At 40.0% G+C, this 21913-nt stretch overlaps 2 protein-coding genes across 2 annotated transcripts in view; one reads left to right on the top strand and one right to left on the bottom strand.

Annotated features, from left to right (window-relative positions):
• The window catches only part of syn2b (synapsin IIb), a 142450-nt gene that overhangs the window by 29010 nt on the left and 91527 nt on the right, over positions 1-21913 (bottom strand). The gene's annotated exons all lie outside the window — the stretch shown is intronic.
• LOC129427344 (metalloproteinase inhibitor 4) lies at positions 7442-13664 on the top strand. Its single transcript, XM_073876458.1, has 4 exons — positions 7442-7841; positions 8593-8690; positions 10192-10297; positions 13513-13664. Exons 1-4 carry the CDS (start codon positions 7718-7720, stop codon positions 13662-13664), a joined length of 480 nt encoding a protein of 159 aa, XP_073732559.1. The 5' UTR covers positions 7442-7717.

Here is a 21913-nt window from a genome sequence, read left to right as displayed (position 1 = left end):
AAAAACTGACGCTGTCCAAGTGCTGAACCTTGCGGAGGACCGTTTGTAAATTCTTTATCTCCTGTTTGTTACAAATAAAGTATTTTTACAGTACAAACCTTTTCTTACATACTTGTAAATAATTTTTTGATGATATTGGATAGCCATACATTTAAAGCAATTAAACGCCTGCTTTTTTACCGTAAAACTTCAAATAATAGCCTAGGGCTTTTATTTTCCCAAACCTATCATCACACCAGGCGTCTAAAAGAGACAGGCTTTTAATTTAATTGTTCCAGCATGACAGCAGGAGGTTACCACATATTACGTTTTATTTTTAATTTGAATGTGTTTAACAAATTAGTTCGTCTTAAATTATTGGCAGTATAAATAAAGCAAACAATGATATGTTTTTTATTGGTTGTTGCGTGAAATCTTACCCAGATACAACAGTGCTATTTTCTGATTAGCTATTGTGTAGCCTCTTTCTTTTTTTTTGTATTGGCTCGCTCGACTAGAACTCTAGGGAAGACGGGCTTGATAGAGAGAGAGAGCAGTGCGGCCATATACATTTTAGGCGCTGCAGCATATTGAATATGATAAATAGTGTTTCCGCGTGAGAAATACAATGTGTGGCGGGAGTGCATGCATGACAAAAGACTGAAAGCCCGGCTATAATCAGCGGCCCCAAAACACTACCGGCCCACCGGGAAAAGTCCTGACTCTCCCGATTGCCACTTCGCTACTGTCATCATCACCTCAATCCTGCCGGCGAAGCTTGTTGTGTTGTCATAGTGATGAGTAAAGGAACGACTGCGTCTGTCACGTGACATCTACCGGTAAGCAAAAAAAACTTTAGCGTGTTCAATCTGCACCATAGAACTGTCTTATACAGACTATCTGACGGGTTTTAGAAGATTAAATACAACCCAAAACTAAAAAACAGACAAGGCCTTTATTTGAGACAGGCGTTTATTTACCCAAACCTGTCGTCACACCAGGCGTCTAAAAGAGACAGGCGTCTATTTGGGACTCGGCTATTATTTGAAGTTTTACGGTACTTCCATGACTAAAAGAAAATGGGTTTTAAAGGTTTTAATGAATAAATAACAATTTCAATACAAGTGAAAAACAACACAATTATTTAACATTAATCTTAAACTGGGGATATTCTTCCTCCACTTAGTTTTTCAGCTTACAATGTCCGTCATCTAAATAGGGATTAGACATAGCGCCAGCGCAACTGGCTTTTAAAGGGGATGAGAGCTGAGACTCTCATTGGTTTATTGCACGTTACGCCCAAAATACTCCCATTGATCATTAAAAATATAGGACCAACCCTTTTCGACCATGCGCTCGGCGCACAAACCATTTTTCCCGTCGTTAAACTAGCAAAAGTGCATTCGGACACGCCCATTTAGACGTTGCGCTTGTGCGCTTTAGACAATGCGCTTAGATCGTTAAAATAGGGCCCTAAAACTTTTCTCTATATTCATTCTATATGTGACCTGTGTCGTCAAAATGAGTCTGAAAGTGTACAGTGTAATTTTGAGCTACAGGCAAAAGAAAGTATAAATGTCGATTTTGGTCGAAATTGAGGTTTTCATAAAAATAAGTAGATTAAGCCCTCATCTAGCGATCCAAATGCTCTAACTAGTCATTGAACATCTAAAATGATCTTTATTTATTTTCTGGGGTACCGTTCTTAAAGCTTAATCCAATACAAAGATGCATTTCTATCCATATGCGAGTGCAGGAGTTGCTTGATGTTAAAAGAGTTATGAAGAGCGACAAGACATGAAAACAATCTTCCTTGCACTGACTGACAGATCCAAAGCTTGCACATATGCGCAAGCCTGATACATACACATCTACACATAATTTGTTTTAAAAATATCTGTTTTGAGAATTATTCACGCAGATATAATGTTATGTCTCAAGTGAATGTTTGGTTAACTGTTGGGAAAAATATCTGATGTGTAAGATTATCTAAGATCCTTGCATTACAGTAGATCTTAAAGCTGTCTGTCAATGTCAATCAAACAATAAAAGTAAGAAAAAAGTTGAACATATGGATGCAGTGATTTTGCTTCTACACCATCAAAAATCTTTAACTGGATTTTTCTCAAAATAAACTTTGCTGACTCTGTCAACATCAAACCGATCTAGCTCTGTCATTTTTTTTTTGTTAAGATTCCAACAAATCATACAATGGTCCAGGAACATAAGGTCCAGAGACACAAATACTTTAGAAATTGGTAGGTATGATAACGTATATAAGCACTGTTGTTTTAATTATTAAGATAATAGGTTTTACAATGATCTTACAGGGCATTATGCATACAATTTAATGCATTAAAACAATGTTATACAGTAATGTAAATGCAGGTTTAAAAGAAAGTGTGTATCCTGCAGATACTGTAACAGTAAGGGCCATCAGTAGACATGGACTGCAACCCCCAATATCTTCTGAATCCCCAAATTAATATGAGGCAAATCACTTTGACTGCATCTAGAATTAACCAATCACATGTTACATATTGCATTACATGAGTGGCACGGTTGTTCAGTTGGTAGCACTGTTGCATCATAGGAAGAAGAAACCTGGTTCCCCTTTTGTGTTAAGTTTTTATGTTTTTTTATAAAGAGTTTTAAGGTGGAGTCACTAAATTACAAGTGTATCTGAGTGCCATGTCTAAAAATTGAGTCAGGGTGAATAGCGCCTGTGGCCAGAGATGCTGGGAAAATCACAAGCCCCCCGTAACTCTACAGGGGATAAGCAGGTTTAAAAATGAATGGATATTGCATTACAATAAGCTTGCATTATAACAAGAGTTTACTATATTCCACATAATACACTATTTTGTTATACCTGCATTAGTTTCTGTTGTTCCCCCAATATGTAGCAGAAGATGGTAACGAGATTTTACCAAAGATTTCGACCTGCATTTATAGCACAAACAATTCCAATGTAGCAACCAGCCAATGATTTATACAGGATCCTATTGATCTTAATGGTAAGTCTAGACCCCTCTCTCTCACTAAGTTAGTTCACTTAACAGCCATCTTGGTGAAATCAGCTATTTTCTAACCATACAAGTACAGCTCCATCTGCTTGAATAGATAATGCTTAAATCATAAAAATGTTCTTGAGCTCAGATCATTTTATTATTTATTTATTAATTCTTAACACCAGTCCAGCATCCATTGCGAGAACCATTAGTCAAGCACAATATATTATCTTTGATTCAACTAACTTGCATGTTTTACTGTTGTACTGTGAGAATAAACCGGAGTGTCCGGAGTAAACCCATCCCAAAACAGGGAGAATATACATACTCCATACAGAAAGACCTCCCGATCTAGCTGGGGCTCAAGGACACTGTTGGTGTGAGGTAACAGTGCTAACCACTAAGGCACCAGTGATGCTCCTATCAAAAAAGTGTCAGGCTTTTCACACTGTGCTTAACCCTGGGTCCTAAACTTTTCGTTCTAATCCCTTGTGAGAAAGCCCTTACCATGCCCCCTTGTGTTGTATGTCATGCATGCATTGGAGACATGCTCGGGCATGCAGACTCGGCAACTGAGAGTGAATGGAGGCTAGCTGGATGGTTTGTACATATTTGTATATGGTTTCACATGGGTACTTGACTACGGAGCATGTGTGAATAAACACATACAGATCTACATTCAAAGAGCTGAACTATGACTCCTTATTCCGTTTCTCTGACCGGAAACACCCACATCCATCTTGACTGCATTTTCACCTGGACCCACCGAGAGGCTGTTTACACTTGGCATTAACATGCGTTTTCGTCGATCGTATCACAAGTGGACGACGTTCATGCCAGGTGTAAACGGTGTTCAAAACGTTTTGAGCTCGTCCACTTTCGACCACTTTCAACCACATCCAGAGGTAGTCGAAACCACTTTCGAACGGATCGCTTTGGAGTTGCGGAACGCACATGTGGTTGAATGTGCTCGAACAGCCACACGCGACCGCCTTCTCTCCGCCCATTTATCTAATCTGAGGTATTAAACACAAGTTTTACGTCTTTTTTGAACAGCGCTATTTTTAGCCTTTCGTTGATACAACTAAAGCGGCTGATCTCCGTAGTTTCGTTTTGAAAGCGTGTGAAAGTTGCGCGATCCTATTTCATCAATTGCGCTGAAAATTCAGAGAAAGCTCTTACATACTCATGTACAAAACACTGTGCAGCATGTCTACCAGGTGTAAATGTAATGTGTCTCTCTCGTCCACTTGTGATCCGATCGATGAAAACACATCTTAATACCAAGTGTAAACAGCCTCAAAGTGTCCTTAACACTCGTATATGGTTCTTTGAGCCGGTGGATCATGAGATGGATCATGAATCGAGATGGATCATGAATCTTAAAGTGCAACTGAGCCTGTTGTACGTCCTCATCCTCTAAGAGAGAGACATCTTCCTGCCCATCTGACAGATTATGAAGTTCAGCTTCCACATAATCTACATCCACCTCCTGCTGATGCATCTTCAAAAAGAGCATCTATACATGCATCTAGATCCATTTCTACCAGTACGGTTTCCAGTTCATCCAGATCTCAGCGTAGTTCACAACACAGATCTCCAAGACATGGACTCTCCAATCTTCATGCTGCTATGTTGGAAGAAAGACGAAAGGCTTTGGACTTGAACTCGGTGGTGCAGTGGTTATGACAACCGTCACAGCCCAACTCTTTACCAGCAGTTGAAACTGAATTTGAAACTATTTAAGTCCTCCTTTCACAGGGCGGCTACCTCTTCCACACAATCAACAGATGATTCATTAAATTTCATCTCAGCAGAGAAGCTCTTCTTACAACAGGCTCAGAAAGATTCCTTCCCAGAGGAATTTAAGGCTCTTGCTTCAGAGCGACCATTACCCGCCAACAGCAGATTAGCATTGTTATCAACTGAATTTGAAAAGATCAGTGGAATTATCAGGGTTGGCAGGGGATTACGGCATGCCAAAGATATGGAATTGGACACCATATACCAATCTTCTAATTAAGGACTATGATGCTGTCCTTCTACATCCAGGGCCAGCAAAATATAAATATAAATATACATATTTATATTTATAGAGTCTTTGCTGAACTAAGAAGACAATATTGGATTCTACGAAGAAGCGGGTCTATTTAGAAACATCCATACACATGTAGGGACTGTCAAAAATGGCGTGTCAAGCCTAACATACCCAAAATGGCCGACCTTCCACCAGTACGCCTACATCTGTACCATTTAGTTCGAATTTCTCCCTATTTCAAATGTCCTTATACACATTTAGGGGCGGCTGTGTGAGAAAGCCCTAACCATGCCCCCTTGCGTTGTACATCATGCATGCATATTCCCGACTCTGCAACTGAGAGTGAATGGAGGCTAGCTGGATGGTTTATACATATTTATATTTATAGAGTCTTTGCTGAACTAAGAAGACAATATTGAATTCTACGAGGAAGGGGGTCTACTTAGAAACATCCATACACATGTATGGACTGTCAAAAATGGTGTGTCAAGCCTAACATACCCAAATTGGCCGACCTTCCACCAGTACGCCTACATCTGTACAAGCCCCCTTCTATTCCACTGGAATGGATTGCTTTGGTTCACAGTGAAGATTGTCCGAAGATCTGAGAAAAGTTGGGGAATAGTTTTTAATTGTCTGACAATCCGTTGTCTACATCGTGATCTGTTAGAAACATTGACACAGATGCATTCCTAATGTCTCTCAGAAGACTCAAAGAGGGGAACCATTTGAGCTCCTTTCTGATAATGGTACAAATTTTGTTGGAGGATACACAGAGATGAGAACAGCCTTATACCTGATGATACCTGATGCGAAGTAACAACTTGCTGAACAACAGATTTCATTCAGATTCAATCCACCTGGTGCCCCTCATTTTGGGAGAGCATGGGAACGGGAAATTAAGTCAGTAAAACAGGCCCTAAAAGTAGCACTGAAAGTCCAAACGGTGACAGAGACTGTACTCTGTACCACTTTCACTGAGGCAGAGGGCATCTTAAATGCTAAACACTTGGGATACACATCCTCACATGTGGCAGATCTGGACCCAATTACACCTAGCATCCTGCTAATGGGTCTTCATGATTTTCCATGCCCTCAAGTACTCTTTGATTCAAGTAGTCTTTCGGGACTAGAAGATGGCACCATATTCAGGTACTTGCTGACCATTTCTGGGCTAGATTTATCTGTTATTATCTCTCGAATCTGCAAGAAAGACAAAAGTGGTGTAAAAAAGGAGGAGAAATTACTCTAGACCAGGTGATATTGATAGTGGATCCACAACTTCCACAAGCATGTTGGCCAGTAGAAAGAGTGACTAATACTTTCACTGGACTTGATGGATGTACCAGAACAGTTGAAATTCCTGAAAATAAGACCTGTATCCCATATAGTGTTCTTCCCTAAACTCAATGAATATGACACTATTGTGCCTATCATTTAGTTAGAATTTCTCCCTATTTCAAATATCCTTATACACATTTAGGGGCGACTGTTCGAGAAAGCCCTAACCACGCCCCCTTGCGTTTGTACGTCATGCATGCATCGGAGACTCTGCAACTGAGAGTGAATGGAGGCTAGCTGGATGGTTTATACATATTTATATATGTTTTCCCCGTCTGTACTTGACTACAGACCATGTGTGAATAAACACATACAGATCAACATTTGATTCAAAGCGCTGAACTATGACTCCTAATTCTGTTTCTCTGACTGGAAACACCCTCATCCCTCATGACTGCATTTTCACCTGGACCCACTGAGTGTCCTAAACGCTTGTATAACCCTAGGTTAATGAGCGTTTCACACTTGTAATTTAGAAGCAGGGTTATCCCTGAAATTAACCCAGGGTTATGAAACCAATCATGACTGTTGATACCACAAATATAGAAATGAAAGTAATGCACAGTGTAAAACGTCCGATTATAAATACCCAGGGTTATCTCTTAATTCTTGGTTAAGAATGAACAGTGTGAAATGTGAAACAGATAACCCAGGATTCCGTTAACCTGGGGTTTAGAATAACCCAGGGTTAAAAATTGTATGTGTGAAAAGCCCTTCTGTTGGTTTGATAAGACAAGTTTACCTGTCCTGCAGATAATTGGATAAAATGGTTTGTCCAAAAGACTGGCCAATTTCTCTCTATGGGTTTGTCAAGCTAAATGGGTCTGCAAATTCTTTAAGACAACAACTATTCAAGTGCAAGTATCTCCTGATCTTGTCACATAAAAAACTCGTCAAAAAACAATGTCTTCACAGTGTTGGGTAATTTTTTATTTGTAGTTTCTATCTATTTCTTTGAGAAAAAAATGAGCTTCATGTAAATGTTTTCAGCGGACCGTTAAGTTGTGAAATACATCAGATGTTTTTGTGAAGTTATAGGTGTGGCTTTGCTAAGACGACATGACTAAGGCAACATGAACTTCCACAATTGCAATGATATAACAAAAATCATACAGGTCAGGAATTAAGTTAAATTATTAATTTTACACAATTAACATTGTGTTTGTTTGAGGGGTGGGGCTTGTTGGGATAGAAGGCGGTTCCTTTTATCAAACAGACACAGACTCTACATACATAAGACGTCAACTTCCCTCAAAAGTGAAGAGAATCACAGCAAAGAGAAAGAGAGAGCTATAAGAAAACATCTGTTTCAAAAGAATTTTATTTCGTTTCTCTTCTGAAGTAGATCATGGGTGGCACACTTTTGTATGTTATGCTGATCTTTCTGTCCATAGGACTGAATAAACAGGCGGCAGAGGGCTGCAGTTGCTTCCCAATACATCCTCAATATTTTTTCTGCAATTCTCGAATAGGTAAGTGAAACTATCTTATAGAATATCAATCTGACAATACAAGATTGAGCAAATAAATGTCCCTAATGTTTCTGCACTTTGGGGAAACTGATAAGTATCAAGTTAATCAAGTTGATAAAGATAATATGGATTACAAAGGAGACAAAAGCAACATTGTGAAGCATGTTTATGAAATGCAAATAAAGAAATATATATGAACAGAATATTTAGTTATGTAAAGGATAATGTACAACAATCTGATTGTTATCACAGAATAAATTTGGACAAGGTCAGTAGGACCATGACGCAAAGCAGAGGCTGAAATGACAATATACTGGACATTTACGTGTTTCAGAAAAAAATGACAAAAACTGACAGACTTCTGCTGTGATGTATTTTCTATGTCTATTGATGAATGTTGTTAGTGGACTGAATAAATTAACTGTAAATTGTGTTTTAGGCTGAATTTACACAGCAAATCTTGATGCCCAATTCTGATTTGTTGCCTAATTTTTTTCCCCCACTTACATAATCTTTTAAAAGCATAAACAATATCAACATTTACACTAAACACTTGGCAATAACAATAAGTTGTGTCACTGTATACTTTGAGATTTGTAACTTTGCAGATCGCTAACATGTACTAACACAAACAAAAGAAATGTCAAATCATGAAAAGGAAAATATTGGCTCTTAAAAAGAGAGTTTATTAAATCCACAATGCTAAAAAAACACCCATGAACAGGTTTTTAATGACTCATAATTTTTCCAGCTGTGATTCTAGCTGAAGTAATCAGTGAGGAGATTGTTAGTGAGGACACTGAATCTCATAGATGGGGGTCAAGTCGATACCAAATCAAAGTGATCAAGGTAAGTTAAAGTCAATTCTACTCTATTTTTAAATTGCCATATTCATCAATAAAAGAAGTAATATATCAGAGAAAATTTGCTCAATTAATCTTAAAAATAAATGAAAAAAGCATCACAAATTCCATGTTCCCTTTCAAGGGAACTCAACGCTGCATCATAAAAATGACACTTTAGGAACACCATCAGCGTTCGCGCATCTAAATACACTGTCAAATTAGTCCGTCTTATAGTGGACGAGAGACGACCTCACAAGTGCAATAGATACCGGACAGCATAAAAGGGAAGCGCACACAGCGCATGTTAGCTTTTGTTATTTGTGTGAAAAATGTGTCTGTCTTTCAAGATGTCCTAAAATATATTCTCTAAGTCAGATAGCTTAAAATAGTTTAATGGCTAGTGAGAGTTTCAAGCAATTTGTTGTTTCCTGCCCACAACTTTACAAAGGCAAGACTGACATGAGCTGTGTCTCGCATGTTGAGATCAGTGTCCGCTGAGGCGGTCTTTGTTCGTGGGACTCACAATCTTCGCTGCTGCCAGCCGGTCTATTGAATTGTACATAGATACAAGTAGTTGATAGAGGTTGTATCTTGCGACACTTCTAGTTTAAATATTTATTGACCAGCAGATAAGAAAAACAACTACACCAATCAACCATTACATTATGACCACCTGCCTAATATTGTGTAGTTCCCTTTTTGTCACCAAAACAGCCCTGACTTGTCGAGACATGGACTCAACTAGACCTTTTTTAGCAATTTCAGCTACAGTAGCTTGTCTGTTGGATCAGAACACATGGGCCAGCCTTCGCTCCCCATGTGGATCAATGAGCCATTTCTACCTATGACCCTGTCGCCGGTTCACTACTTTTTCTTTGAGGTACTGACCACTGCAGACCGGGAACACCCCACAAAAGCTGCAGTTTTGGAAATGCTCTGCCCCAGTAGTCTAGCCATCACAATTTGACCCTCGTCAAAGTCACTCAGGAAGTTCTTAAGTGTGTTTTTGGGGCAAAGCATCAAAAATCAAGTGCTTCTGGTCAGCTTAGCTCCTTTTCCTTGCAAGTTCAGAAAATGTATGGATTCAGCCCTTGCTCCTCTGAGACTTCAGGGTATGCGTTTAGACGACTGGCTAGTGTTAGTTCAGTCTCACAAGATGGCAGTTCGGCATCCCTGGCAATATAAAATATCTGGGGCTAAGTAAAAAAAAGAGCAATCTAACCCCCCAACAAAGAACATTGTTTTATTTTTCTGCCTTTTGATAGCATTCGCACTTATGACATCATTCCTTGTCACCTATAAAATGAACTAGTTTCACAGTCTATTCAGATGCATGAATGCTGGTGGTGTTCCCAGTGTCATTTTATAACGCATCGTCTTGTTCCCTATACTGGGAACAGAGGTTACAGTCGTAACCGAGACGTTTTCTAAGAAGAACATTACAAATATGGTTTATGATGAAATAGCGAATAGTGAAATAAGAATAACGAAATCTCTTTTTTCAGGTGTTCAACAGTTTTAACAATGCTAAGCAAATTCAGTATGTCTATACAAATACACATGGAAGCATGTGTGGCATCAGGTTGGAACGCAGCCTCTATGTGCTTTCAGGTAAAATCATTTCCACCTCTCCATCACACATTCAAGGTAACATTGTGACACACTCTTTAGTTGTAAATCAGGTGTGTTAAAAATGGAGATATACAAAAAGTATAGTGTTACCTGACTAGCAGTGAGACAAGCTCTTTGCCGTTTCTGTCAGACCTATTTATTAGACCCACCCCATCTATCTAAAGCCACACCCTATATGGACACATATACACATTTATTTTGTACAAGAGTGAGTGCAGGTGCAAAAGAGGTAGGGCCATAAAGATACAGTACAGGGTACAAATACATCCAATTATTTTAACATTTTAATTATATTTCTCCTATTTTATGCACGGATATGTAAGAAAATAATGACAGCGTTTTTCACAATGTACTGTTTAAAAATTAAGTCAGAGAGATGTTGTTTTTTTTTGCCCGTTGTTGACGAGCAACAGCTGCCCTGCTGAAAAAAAAACAATACAACCATTACAGAAAATTCTAATGATTTTATTGGGAATTTTATTGGTTCTAACGGAATATGGCCCAAAAAACACTACAGTGTATTGGTTTTTGTTGGTCTCTAATGGTATGTATTGGTTCTATTGGTTCTATGTATTGGTTCTAATGGAATATCGCCCAAAACACACTACAGTGTAGTGGATTTAATGGTAAAAGCTAATGGTTCCTATTGGTATTTTAATGGAAACCATTGGAATTTTCTGTAATGGTTGTATTGTTTTTTCAGCAGGTTGTAAATGATTACAACACGCTCGAGCAGCCACTTCACAGAAAGATAAATGATCAGTGTCCCAATGTCAAGTGAGCAAGGTACTTACCAGTGCCCAAACCTTTATATACGATATACTGAATTACGACCTCTGGAATGAAGTGAGACTCACCAAGCAGCACCACAGGCGGCTACAGTGAGTGCGTCGTTCTAAATTACACGTGTTGGACGTTGCGTCACATTAGTTCCACTTTTGGCGCTCGCATGTAAAATAATAATAAATGCACTTTTTTATTTGCTCAGCGCGGGGGCCACAGGGGTGGCCAGAGACATGTCAGGGTACGGGCCTCCCTAGGCTTCCGTGTTGACCTGCCACTGAGTGGTGAGAATTGGTAACTGTTACACGCTGACTTTATCTTCCACGCTGACTCTTAGCACAGGTGCTCCACAGGGTTGCGTACTCGGCCCCTTACTGTATTCCTTATTCACACACGACTGTGTTGCTAATCACAGCACCAACACCATCGTTTGCTGATGACACCTCCATTTCACGCCTCATCATGAATGGTGATGAGGCGGCCTACAGAGATGATGTAAAAACTCTATCGAACTGGTGCAATGATAGCAACCTCTGTCTCAACATCAGTAAAACTAAGGAAATGATCGTGGACACGCCATCCCCCCTTAACCATTCGATGGAAAGGCTGTGGAAATTGTCAACAGCATCAAGATCCTTGGTGTGCATTTCTCTGATGACCTTTCCTGGGCACTGCATGTTCTTGATTGCACGATCTTGATTTTTCATGGCCGGTTTTTATACCGATTTTCTTAACAAGCAAATTGGGCGATTCGGATCAGATTTTTTTTCTTATCAAGCAACAAACAAGAAAGAATGAAAGTATACATAAACAATGTGTTTATTTGGTATTTAACAGGCTAAACTTGGTTTGGCTATCAATAACTGTAACCATCTAAAATTAACAGCAGGAACTGCGCAGTAGGCTACGTTCAATACAAACATAAGTGGTTAAATGAGACCATGACATGGATGGTTGAGTGAGGGTTGATGGTCTTTTAATACTTAATGTGTTCTATCAGGTGATGAACTTAAATGTCTGACCAAGTTTGTTGTGGTGAATGCAGGGCTCTCAAGTTTTATTTAAAAGTTTGGAGTGAGATAACCACCAAATTCTGCCCCACCAAATTCTCAAGTTTTTGCTAGCAGTTCAATGTTACCTATTATTCATAACTGACCAGCACAAATATAAATTATAACAATTGGTAAGTCTGATAGAAGACAAACAAATTTATCCAAATTAAATAAATTGCTCTACATATTCAAAAATACAAATGTATCAAAATTAAACTGAAATCTGTATTATATACAGTAGGATTGGAGCACATGCCATCAGCGTGTATTTTAAGCTGTGTTAAAGAGAGTGATAAGGTTACATGTTCAGTACTACATGGCAATAATAATGAAATACGTCTCTGGTCCTTTCATTCATTTCAGGAAGCAGTTTCAGGTAAGCTAAAGCTTTTGATTGATAGAGTTTTTTAATAAATGAAGCATAATTTAACACGTATTTGGCTATATTCATGAAACCTGCGTTATTTACAGCATTTATCGGATCTTGCTCTTCTAACTTTCACTATGTGCATGCACGCGCCGCGCATCCACGTGATTGACATCAGAGGAGCGCGAGAAAAACTTGAGACAGCTAAACTCGACAGATAACTTCCCTGTGCCTCGTCCATTAATTGTATATAGCAGGAAAAGTTATCAGTCTCTTAAAAATATAAGGTGTGAGTGTTTAAACTGACTGAAATGCGTGTATCTCAGAGTGAATACGTGAGACTTGAGAGCCCTGCCGAATGTACTGTTGTTAATCTCCACGATTAACTTGTCCTTTACAGACATTGCAGCTTGCAATCTTAATGTCGTGCGCACAGATTTCGAAATGCTTTTAGACAAAAGACATGTTTGCGAATTATAAAAATGTAGTCTGTGCACGCAGGTGCACTTCCGGAAAAATCGGCCGAAAAAATAGAAAAAAATGGCTGGTTGCCGATCGCGCAAAAAACGTCCGCTTCTGATCTCTGGCCGGTCAACCGGTGCATCCCTAAAGTCTGCCCTATAGGAGCATTCAATCTAGGACCAACAGATTGAAGAACAACTTTTACCTGCAGGCTATCAAAACTCTCAATAATTTGTAAATTGTCTATACACCTTACACGTATACACAGTGACCTCATGAGGACTATTATTTCACGAAGAACATGCACTTTAAGAATACAGAGCAAATATACAAACTTTTTTGCTTTTATTTATATTCATAGATTTTTTAATGAATCACTCTTTCCCCTCAATGGTATTTGGTTGTATTATAATTTTATATTCTTACTGTACTGCACTACTGCACGACATAACATCTTTGTGGATAGCACATCTGAAATTAAAAGTCAACGGCTTAATGTGTCTGATGAGAATCTGTTTTTTGCTTCAAAGGAACCTTAAAGAATGATGATGGGATCCTGGTGGGGATGTGTAACCTTTTCAGGCATTGGAACAGTCTGTCCTTAACAGAACAACAAAACCTCAACCAAACATTTCAGATGAGCTGTAACTGTGTAGCGGATTTCAACCAGCACCACAAATGACACACCGACTCCAAGCTCTTTGGTGAACCACGTCTGCAGTTTAATAAACAAAAGACACGGGATCACACACACATCCTCTCACCAACAGTCTATCTGACTCTCTCCAGTCACATGTAGAACTGAGAGACTCTATAATAAAGTCCATTTGACAAAAAGTCTCTTTGGTCACTCATTACATTTCTTACACAAATATACATAAACAAAAATTATATAACAAAATAAAATGAATTCAACATGTACACTTTTCCTTTACATTAACATTACACTTAACAAGAAACACATTTATCATCAGACTATATTTAGCCAATTTCACTCAGTTATGTGATCGTATAGTGGTTTGTTGATTTACATACCTGCAGTTTAATAAACAAAAGACACGGGATCACACACACATCCTCTCACCAACAGTCTATCTGAAGGATGTGAGACAAAACAGATTAATCCGTGTCCTCCATTAACACAGTGACTGCAAACTCAATTTGGGCCTCAGTTGACTAAATATACACAAAATACGATTTAAATAAAAATTACACACATTCAACTTAAATTAAATAGACAACATATCACTTCTACAGACTCAATCCACCAAAATTTTGTATTTAAAACTGATATTAAAAGGAAAAACTCGCACTCCAAATTAGCGTGCGGGCGGCAACATTAAACAAACATATTAAGGCCACTCGTTTGTTAAACTTGCTAAATGCATCCGATTCTTCACAGAAAATCAAATCTATGCACTCAATCCATCTTTTTAACACTTTTAACATTGATATTGACTCATATTTTTAACCATTTTTACATTTTTATCAATCGTTATACAGAGATGCAAAAACACCAACCTGACTCTCTCCAGTCACATGTAGAACTGAGAGAGTCGGACGCGACAGCGCCACTAAGTGACGTCACTCAAACTTAAACTATTTATTTTTCACAAAATAAATTTTTTCCTTGTATAATATAAAAAAATGAAGAATGAAAATAAGATGGATGGATAAGAAAAACGTATGATATTACAAAAATAATAAAATGTCTTCAAATTAAATCTCTTTCAAAATAAAAGACGCTAAAGTTTGCTGGAACACAAAACTCAGAACATTACACTCTCCCCTCCCAAATTTCAGCAAACTTTAAGGCTGTATATGAGACAATTTCCTTTTAAAGGGATATCCAGACGTCAGTCATTCAAATGAATAGCAATTAACCTTTGCTTGGAAGAAATATGCCCTTATACATATAACCATACATCCCTCAATAAAGTACTTCTCAAATACTCTTAAAGTTTTACATGCTTACTCTTTGACATTATTCAGAACACTTCAACACTATACAATGAAATTTAACATCCAACAAGACTGGAAAGGATTCTGAGCAATTCTGCTAAAGGATCAGTAGTATGTGGCTCACTTATTACCATGCTCATACACTCAAGAAGTCTTCTAACAGGCTTTACTAATCTACCAGATCTAGTTCTCACACTACCTTCATTTGGTTTCAAAACAGTGTCTGACACACTTACTTTTCTTGGGGACAGTTTCTTTGTGACTCTAGTTTTACTACTTGGGACTTTAAACTTGTGACTACTGTCTGATCTACTTTCAGAACTGGCTTCACTTGGGACAGTATTAAGTTCTGTTTGAACACTATGACTGGTCACAGACTCTTCAACCATCTCTTCTTCAATACTCATTCCAGTTGAGTCTGAATTAGTCACACTGCTCCCATCATCTGTATTCTGGCCATTTAGACTGACACCATCAATATCACAATTGCCACAAGAAAAGTCACTGTGGTTGCTTCCATCATTTACTACGGAAGGATCATTGTCTCTTGTGTGATCAGCTGAAGCCAATGTGTCAATCTCTGTGGTTTGTCTAGTGCTTTGTCCATGAACAGAGTGCGTCTTAACAGGTTGAGACTCTTTTGGGCCTCGGCTTTCCAATATCCAGGCAGCAATCCTGCCACTCCTAGATTCTCTTTCAGAACTGAACATAGACTTGTGCTTTTGGTCTTTCATCTCATATGTTTCTTCCTCAGAGATTGTGGAGAACACTGTGGTATCGGCTTCTGGTTTCTCCAAGGGAAGGAAGTTGACAGGTAAGAGAAAGTTACGGTGAACTACTCTACTTTTCTTTGTAGCTGGGTCTTCTACCCTATAGATGTGCACTGTTGGATCTTTCCAAGTTATCACATGAACTACAGAATCCCACACATCAGCTAACTTTCCTTTTCCTCTCTCTTTCTTGTTAACCAGAAGGACACGGTCTCCAATTTCTAAAGCCACACCTCTGGATCTCTTGTTATACTCTCTCGCCTGCTTCCTTTGGGCTTCAGTTGTACTTTCTTGAGCAATTTTTACAGCTTCTCTGAAATCTTTCTGAAGACAGTCCACATACTCATCGTAAGTCTGCATCTCATCATTCTTCAGGGCATTTCCGAACATGATATCTACGGGCAGCCTCGGTACTCTACCGAACATCAAGTAGAAGGGTGCAAATCCCGTAGTTTCATGAGTGGTGCAATTATATGAAAATGTGAGTGTCTGTATCACTTGGGGCCATCTCTCTTTTGATCGTGGAGGCAAAGAACGGATCATGCTCCCAAGAGTACGGTTGAATCTCTCTGTTTGCCCATTACCCATCGGGTGATACGGTGTAGTATGGGACTTACGGACACCAGAAACTTGTAGCAACTCTGCAATCAGTCGGCTTTCGAAATTTGCTCCTTTGTCAGAATGTATTCTTTGTGGGAAGCCATATATACAGAAAAACTGATTCCACAGCTTCTGAGCTACCACTTTTGCTGTTTGGTTCGGGCAGGGGAACGCATGGGCCAATTTCGTAAAATGGTCCGTTATTACAAGAACATCAACATTCTCTCCATGTCTCCCCTCTGCAGACCAGAAATCGATACACACAAGTTCTAATGGTGCACTCGTTTTGATGGACTCCAGTGGTGCTCTGGCTTCAGGTTCTGGAGTCTTTCCAACGACACAGCGTTTACAGTGTGAAACATACTTTTTGACATCTGTGTCCATTCCAGACCAGAAAAACCCCTGCCGTACTAAGTGAAGAGTCCTACTTTGCCCTTGATGACCAGCATCATCGTGAGTTCCTTTCAGAGCAGCACTTCGAAGCGAAGCAGGAAGAACTAGTTGGTACCTGACTTTTCCTACCCTATCCTTTGACCTGCGATACAGAACACATTCTCTGATCACTAGTTTTTCCCAATGTTTCAGCATTCTCAGTACTGATGCGGTTTCATTGTCTCTCTCTCTTCGTGATGGTCTCCTTTTTCTATCAACAAAGAATATAACACGTGCAAGAGTGAAATCTGTTCTCTGTTTCACCCTTATTTCCTCCAGTGAAAAGACAGGGAGTGCATCCACACCTCCTTGAATTAAACTATGAGTGCAGTGGGAAAGCTGAGCGCTACGAACCGGTCTGGTGGATTCCCAGTCAAGGCAGGACTCTAAAATAGCTTTCACTCCCTCATTTTCAATCTGGTGCAAACTCCCAGCTTCAACACTCTGAACACTGTTACACATCTGGAGTACATTCACTGACAACCGGAAAGCTTCTTGAACTGCTTCGGATGTTACAAGTTGAGCTTCACCCTTAAGAGCTTCACAAACTTCCAGAGTTTTTGCAAAGGGGCGTCGACTTAACAGATCAGCAGGAACATTCTGAGTGCCAGGTATGTATTTCAAGTCAAAGTCAAAAGGCGCTAGCTTAGACACCCATCTTTGTTCACAGGCATCTAACTTTGGTTTTGACATAATATATGTCAGAGGATTGTTGTCTGTTAATACTGTGAACTTAGTCCCCTTCAGCCAATGGGCAAATTTATCACAGGCTGCCCATTTTAAAGCATAGAACTCTAATCTATGGGCGGGGTAACGGGACTGAGCTCTTGACAGGGACTTACTTGCAAATGCCACAGGTCTCGGTTTTTTCTCTCCCTCAGGTGTTTGACTCAGAACCGCACCTAGTCCATCCATAGACGCATCCGTGGACAAGAGGAAAGGTCTCTGAAAGTCTGGGTGAGCCAAAGTAACTGTGTTAACAAGTGCATGTTTAATTTTTTCCACAGCTAAATCACACTCTGCAGTCCAATCTTCAGGCTTCAGACGCTTGGGTTTGACAGCTCTGGGGCCAACTTTTCCACCTTTGATCTTTTGTCCAGCAGTCAGTTTATACAGAGGTTTGGCTAATGATGAAAAACTTTCAATGAAATGTGAATAATAGTTTGCCATTCCAAGAAAAGATTTGATTTTTGTCGATGATGGAGTCTTTCCATCTTCTTCCATCAGCTCCACCACTCTGAGATCACTGATTGCAGACACTTTTGCTGGGTCAGTTGTGATGCCACTCTCTGATACAATATGTCCCAGGAACTTGACAGTTTTTCTCAGAAAGTAACATTTCTTTGAAGACAATTTGAGGTTGTGATCTTTGAGACGAGAAAACACCATTTCAAGGCGGTCGAGTGCCTCTTTCTCCGTCTTTCCAAACACCAGCAAGTCATCCAAGTAACAAAGGAGGGAAAGAAAGTTCTGGTCCCCGAAGATTGAAGTCATCATGCGAGAGAACGTTGCTGGACTATTGCACAAGCCCTGAGCCATTCTGTTGTATTCATATAGGCCGACCGGGGTAGTGCAGGCTGTGTATTTACGATCTTCCTCATGGATTGGGATATTATAAAAACCCGATGTTAAATCCATGGTACTGAAATAACAGTTCCCTCCCAAGGAGGCAAGAGCGTCAGCTTGGTGGGGCAGTGGGTATGCGTCTTTTTCTGTTCTTTGGTTGAGCCACCTGAAGTCTGTGCACACTCGTAATTCTCCAGAGGGTTTCCAGACTAAAACTAAAGGGGAGGCCCATTCACTGTTTGACTTTCGAATGATACCACGCTCCTCCATTTCATTTAGTGTCTGTCTCAATTTTTGGTATTGAGCTGGCGGGACTCTCCTGTAGGGAAGGCGGAAAGGCTTCTCATCTTTCAGATGTATCCTGTGAACAGTGTTTTTGACCTCACCACAGTCTAGCTTATCACGGGAGAAAGTGCTCTCATACTTCACAATGAGGTCAGCCAATTGTCTTTTCCAAAAATCATTAACTTCACAGGAGTCAATATCGATTTCATTCAGTCCCAACTCTCTCAACTTAACTCTGAAGTCAGTTTGCAACATCTCACTTTCTTTGTGAACATTCTGAGGGACCGGTCTTGGCTCATGCTTTATGTCCTCTGTTAGCTGTAACTCTTCGAGGGCAAGACACGGATGCACTTGAGCAATCTTTGCATTCCGACGAAGTACAATAGGACGATCCAGCATGTTTATCACCTTCAAGGGAATCCATCTGTCACCCCACAGCGGGCACACAGTACGAGCAATCATGATGTTTCTTGGTGCAGAATGAGAAGCTGAGGGCTCTACCATCACTGTACTCCCAACAGACAAAGGGACCTCTTCTTTTAGCCTGCCCCATATCAGATGCTCATGCTGTGGCTCCAGTGTCACACATTGTTTTAACATTACAGTGCCAACTCTTTTTGGGATCTTTTCTCCGTGCCAACGGTCAACATTGGAAAGCAGACCGAGAAGGGGATCATGACTGTTTTCCTTAACAGGCTGGGAAATATTCTCCCAGTACCATTTTGTTCTCTTTGCTTGTTGCGTCACGTGTCTTAGAACATTGGAGCCTACGATCATGTCATCATCTTGGCCTGGGACAACTAAAAAGTTGACTGTCATCTTACATCCAAGCAGATCAACATTTAGTTCATAGGTACATTTTGTCTTAGCCTGGCTGCCTCCGCATCCAGTGAGTACTTTTGTTGTGGGTTTTCTCACCCTGTCACAGATAATCTTGTGGTCCTGAAGTGTGCGTTCAGCTGTTTCACTCAATGTACAGGTTACAGATCCACTGTCTATAAGGGCTTGGAGTTCTACTTGTCCCTCAACTAGTACTGGAACTTGAAACAGTTCATCCTCATCACTAACTTTCTTGTAAGTTGGTTCTCTAAGTGAACAGGAACTAGTCTTAAAAGTACTTATTTCTTTTTCACTGTTTACTTTTGGAGTCAGACTGTCAACTAAGTTAAAATGGACATTAACTGGATTCTCTGGGGGCTTTAGTTTATCAGCGCTCACACTGTTGCCCTTACAGTGCGAGCTTTCTAGTTTAAAGGGCGCTCAGGGGCAGAGGAACTTCTGTTTGTTTCTGGTTTCATTGGCTTTTGTTTGGGGCACTCAAAGCCTCTGTGCCCAGTCTCGAAACATTTGAAACACAGGCCCTCTTTAAAGCAGTGTGTCTTTGTTGTGTGATCAGAAGCTTTACAAACTCTACAAGTGCCTGAATGTAAACTTGCTTCTCCAGATGGGGTTTTTACATGCTCTGCTTTTTGCATGCTTTCCTTCTGTGAGATGATAAGCTGCTCTAGAAGAGAAACTGCCCTACCAAGGAGAGCTGAATCTAGACCACTGGACTGACTACTGTCGGCAACCTGCTGCTGTGTCATACACCAAGCACCAGAAGGCTTCTCTTCAACCCTTTGTGCTCTCTCCACATTGGCTAAATGCTTATCCATATGATGACTGTCTATCAGTGCTTGCACTTCATTAGCAGTCCAGGTCTCTAGTGGTTTACTCCGAAGGGCTGCATACAAGGTTGGTTCTGGACAGTGTCGGACAAACATCATTGTAACCTCATGACCAGGGTCTTCAATTCTTTTTCCTTGTCTTTTCAGGCACTCGTTTGCCAGGTCTACAGCCTTATTAAGTCTGATCCAGTAATCTAAGCCACTCTCTGACCATCTGGGCAAGGTTTCATAAAAATCTCTCAGCGGAGTAGTGGATGAGACTGCATCTCCAAAGTGTTGTCTCAAAATAGAGAAGATAACATGTGGGTCTCTAGTCACATTAATCAGGGGATTGTTACGAATGCACGTTCTTACAACATCTTTAGCACGGCCCATCAATCTATCAAGAATCTCCTGACCTTGTTCTGGCACACCAAGTCCTTTCTTATTTAGATAGGTCTGCATTAACTCCTCCCATTCATCAATGGTGCATCTATCGCTTTTGTCGCCTCTGAATGCTGGAGGTTCTTTTACATCTTGGTGTCTGACAACTAGGTTGAGATTTGACCAGTCAGGGGGTTGGGCTGAAGACTGCTGAGCATTCATATTGTCTCTCTGGACATTTTGCCCTGTCGATGACAAGCTAGCAGCTATTTGGCTACCTATCTCATTACCTAGCTGCTTCATTAGGTCTGCCATTGTTTGCCACTGATTTGGTTGGTCACTTACTGTAGCACCATGTCTTTCACTATAAGTAACAGGTGAGTCATGACTAGACCTAACCTGGCCTGTGTGGCTGACATTTTGCATAGAGGGACCTACTGGGCTAGATATCATGCTCTGCTCTAACATACCATTCAACAGAACACCCCGCCCCAACCCAGTAGAAGTTCTCTGTAACATTGGAACAGTATTCACAGGGGTAACATCAACATTTCCAACATTTGCATTCAGCAATGTCTCTTGTGTTCTAGTGTGTGCAAAACTATGATTGTCCATGTTTTAAATTGTACTGCTTATCTATTCTCCAAAGATCTTGTCGTAGAAGGTGTTAGCGATGGTCTCCACCGGCGATCTGCAATGGCTGATCTATTGAAATCCGGGTCACGGCACCAAATTTGTAGCGGATTTCAACCAGCACCACAAATGACACACCGACTCCAAGCTCTTTGGTGAACCACGTCTGCAGTTTAATAAACAAAAGACACGGGATCACACACACATCCTCTCACCAACAGTCTATCTGACTCTCTCCAGTCACATGTAGAACTGAGAGACTCTATAATAAAGTCCATTTGACAAAAAGTCTCTTTGGTCACTCATTACATTTCTTACACAAATATACATAAACAAAAATTATATAACAAAATAAAATGAATTCAACATGTACACTTTTCCTTTACATTAACATTACACTTAACAAGAAACACATTTATCATCAGACTATATTTAGCCAATTTCACTCAGTTATGTGATCGTATAGTGGTTTGGTGATTTACATACCTGCAGTTTAATAAACAAAAGACACGGGATCACACACACATCCTCTCACCAACAGTCTATCTGAAGGATGTGAGACAAAACAGATTAATCCGTGTCCTCCATTAACACAGTGACTGCAAACTCAATTTGGGCCTCAGTTGACTAAATATACACAAAATACGATTTAA

This window comes from Misgurnus anguillicaudatus, chromosome 14 (genome assembly GCF_027580225.2).
Source record: "Misgurnus anguillicaudatus chromosome 14, ASM2758022v2, whole genome shotgun sequence".
Classification (NCBI taxonomy): Eukaryota; Metazoa; Chordata; class Actinopteri; order Cypriniformes; family Cobitidae; genus Misgurnus; species Misgurnus anguillicaudatus.
Note: the sequence above shows the minus strand (reverse complement) of the source record. Positions and strands in the feature narration are given on the sequence as shown.